Consider the following 2,941-nt stretch of genomic DNA (forward strand, 5'->3'; position numbering starts at 1 on the left):
CATAGTAAATATACTCCAACAGACACACACACACACACCTAAACAATTAAAATGTGATGAAATAACTATTCCAGATCAATGAAAAATTGAAATTACTCAACGCCTAAAAGTTTTGAACAACAAAAATATTTCAAAAATAATTGACCAAAGAGACTGAAATATATTATTACAATTCGGATCTTATAGAGATCCACTTCCACCTAGACTTAGTTCATATAATTCAAGAGCCTTTTCTGAATATTGTACTGGTCAATCTAATGCAGATTTGGAAACAGAAAGTGTAAACCAAAATATTAGACAAGACAATTCAATTAGATTTAAGGGAAAATTGGATAAATAGGACACTTTGAACTTGGATTTGTCACATTAGGATTTCTAGAAGATATTTTAGGAAAATAGGATTTTAGATCTTGTAAAATACCAAAGTACCCTTAATTTACCAATTATGTTGAATTTAAATTATAAATTATAATAATTTTCGTAATAGATTTTAATGTTAAAATTAAAATCTATAAAAATTAAAAAATAAAAAAAACACTAAATGGGAAAAAAGGAGACGCGGGATGCCGCAAACCTAATTCCCCTTTCTCTTTGTCTTCTCCGTCGTAGACTCGTCGCTCTCCCACGGCGATTTAGGGTTCAACGGTGAGAAGCTCTGTTCTTCGTCGGTGTTTCATCAGCCCGTGGTCTCTACTCTCGTCTCCGTCACCATCCTTTTCGATCTCACTGAAGACACAACGGCTGCGAATCGTTCTTCCTCTTCGTCGGGTCAAATCGATTTTCGAAGTGTTCTTCCATCAATTTCGCCTCTCAATCTCACAATTCTTCACAGAAGGTATTGGATTTCATCTATAGATTCTCATATTAAACGAAATCGAAGTGTTCTTCCATTAAAGCTTGATTTTTTTTTAAAATGATTTGCCGTGTTTCTTAAAATAATTTTGTTTCACGGATTGGTTGATATTATTGAAACCTTTACATGTGTGATGATATTGAAACCTTTACATGTTGAACTAATAATTTTGTCACGGTTTGTAGCTATGTCTGAGGAGCTACCGAAGAGGCTTTTTAAGGAGGGCGAGGAGCCCCGAGTTACTCAGATCAACAACAACTGCAGGATCGACTACATAATCCGAAAGTTCCAAGCGTGGCTGCCAAAGGAGTTGGATGTCGTGAAGAAAGACCCGGTTTTTCATCAGATTTTTAAGCTCCATGAGAATGGTCTTGGATACTCTGCGAGGGTGATACACAGCTTCTTGTGTAGGGAGCTGGTGACTTTCTTACAGCACGAGCTATGGTTTGTCTTTGCGAGGAGACCGCTTCGATTCTCATTGCAAGAGTTCCACGCCGTAACCGGGTTTGAATGCGATACTCACATTTCGATTGAGGAGTTTGAAGAGTGGAAATATGATGGTGGTTTCTGGAGCAAGGTTTTGAGGAGAAAAGATGGAACAATTACACTCTTCAACCTGTGGACTAAGGACAAGGAAGCTGTAAAGAAATGGAAGAATGCAGATCGCATACGTCTTATCTACTTGGCGATCATTCTTTGTGTGGTATTGGCGAGAGATGAGAAGGCTAATATCCCCCTGAAGTACATCGCGGTGGTCATGGATCTTGACAGAGTTCGAAGGTATCCTTGGGGAGTTGCTGCTTATGACCTTCTCTGCAAATCCATAGCCAAAAATCGTTCCCAACTGAAGGAAAAGACCACTAGCTATGTCTTGGATGGCTTCTCATACGCCTTGCAGATTTGGGCAATGGAAGCGGTGCCAAAAATCGGGAAGCTTTGTGGAAAAAAGCTGGATAAGGGTTTCAAGGACGGTCCTAGATGCATAAACTGGATGGGAGCTGCGAAGGTGTCATATGAGGAGATCATTCGCTTGGAGGAGATTATTACACCCAAGGTAATTTTATCTATTTATGACGACTCTTTCCGGTTTGAAATGAGTAGTTAGTATCTAACTGTATTTCCCTGTCTTGTGTAGGATGACATCTACCCATACATCTCATGGACAGGAAATTATGATGTTGTCAAAGCTCAGGCGTTTCGCAGAGATGATGATGTGGAGGATGACAGAATCAAGGTTCTGATGGAGATGATAAAGAAGGGGCATGATTTTAGTGAGCATGTTTGGGAAACTGAAGAAAATGAAGTGATTTCTTTATCTCTCGATGACGAATCAGCTGTGAATGATGAAGCAAGCGTGAATGTTGAAGCAGCCGAGAGTGATGACGACTTTCAGACTCCGAAAGGATCAAAAAACGTTGGTTCTAGATCAAAGAGGGGTAAAAAGAGGCTTCCCGATCGTGGTATGGAGAAGAGAAAGCATAAGGTTCTCGCAAGTGGCGCAAAGCAAGCTCCTTTTAATGAAGACATGAAGGCTTTTATGACACAGTTGTTTGAGCACAACTTCTCTGGAATGGAACAAAGGATACAGAAACAGATGGCCGAGACATTTGAGCAGATGCGGACAGAGCTTAAACAATCACGTAAGGAAGCCAGCGTTGAAGTTGAGCTTGGAGAGCCTTCACCGACAAAGCCATCGACGAGCCAGGCACCGTTGAGGAGGTCCACACGCGGGGTAAACAAGCAAAGGAATAACCGGATATTCTCTAGGTATTCTAAGAACTGAATTTATAGACTCTGCAGGGTTCGTGGTCCTAATGTCATACCTGGAACCAGGGAAGAGAGAACGAGCCCATTTGCGCACATCAGCCTCCCGTAGATATCTTCCAAGCTCAGGACTCATATCAAAAATTTCGGTGATACGTTCTTGAAATTCAGTGTATCTATATGCCCGTGAAGCCTTTTCTACCAACGCAGTCAATCCTTTTGTCTTGAAAAATGAGACCACATTGGTCAATAAGTGATGAATGCAAATTCCATGTGCTGATCGAGGGTAGACAGTCCCAATAGCTTTAGAAATAGACGCATTTC

General features: G+C 40.6%; 1 protein-coding gene across 1 annotated transcript; it reads left to right on the top strand.

Annotated features, from left to right (window-relative positions):
* The first annotated feature begins 322 nt into the window (after window positions 1-322).
* On the top strand, window positions 323-2,636 carry LOC106448471. Its single transcript, XM_048779086.1, has 3 exons — window positions 323-835; window positions 1,039-1,907; window positions 1,989-2,636. Exons 2-3 carry the CDS (start codon window positions 1,041-1,043, stop codon window positions 2,634-2,636), a joined length of 1,515 nt encoding a protein of 504 aa, XP_048635043.1. The 5' UTR covers window positions 323-835; window positions 1,039-1,040.
* Window positions 2,637-2,941: the final 305 nt, after the last annotated feature.

This window comes from Brassica napus, chromosome A5 (genome assembly GCF_020379485.1).
Source record: "Brassica napus cultivar Da-Ae chromosome A5, Da-Ae, whole genome shotgun sequence".
NCBI lineage: Eukaryota > Viridiplantae > Streptophyta > Magnoliopsida > Brassicales > Brassicaceae > Brassica > Brassica napus.

What these genes read in the sequence shown, in the direction of transcription:
- LOC106448471 (XM_048779086.1), top strand. Translation starts at nt 1,041, where the DNA reads ATGTCTGAGGAGCTACCGAAGAGGCTTTTTAAGGAGGGCGAGGAGCCC. An exon ending in AGGAGATTATTACACCCAAG is followed by an intron (nt 1,908 to 1,988) that starts GTAATTTTATCT and finishes TGTCTTGTGTAG; the next exon opens with GATGACATCTACCCATACAT.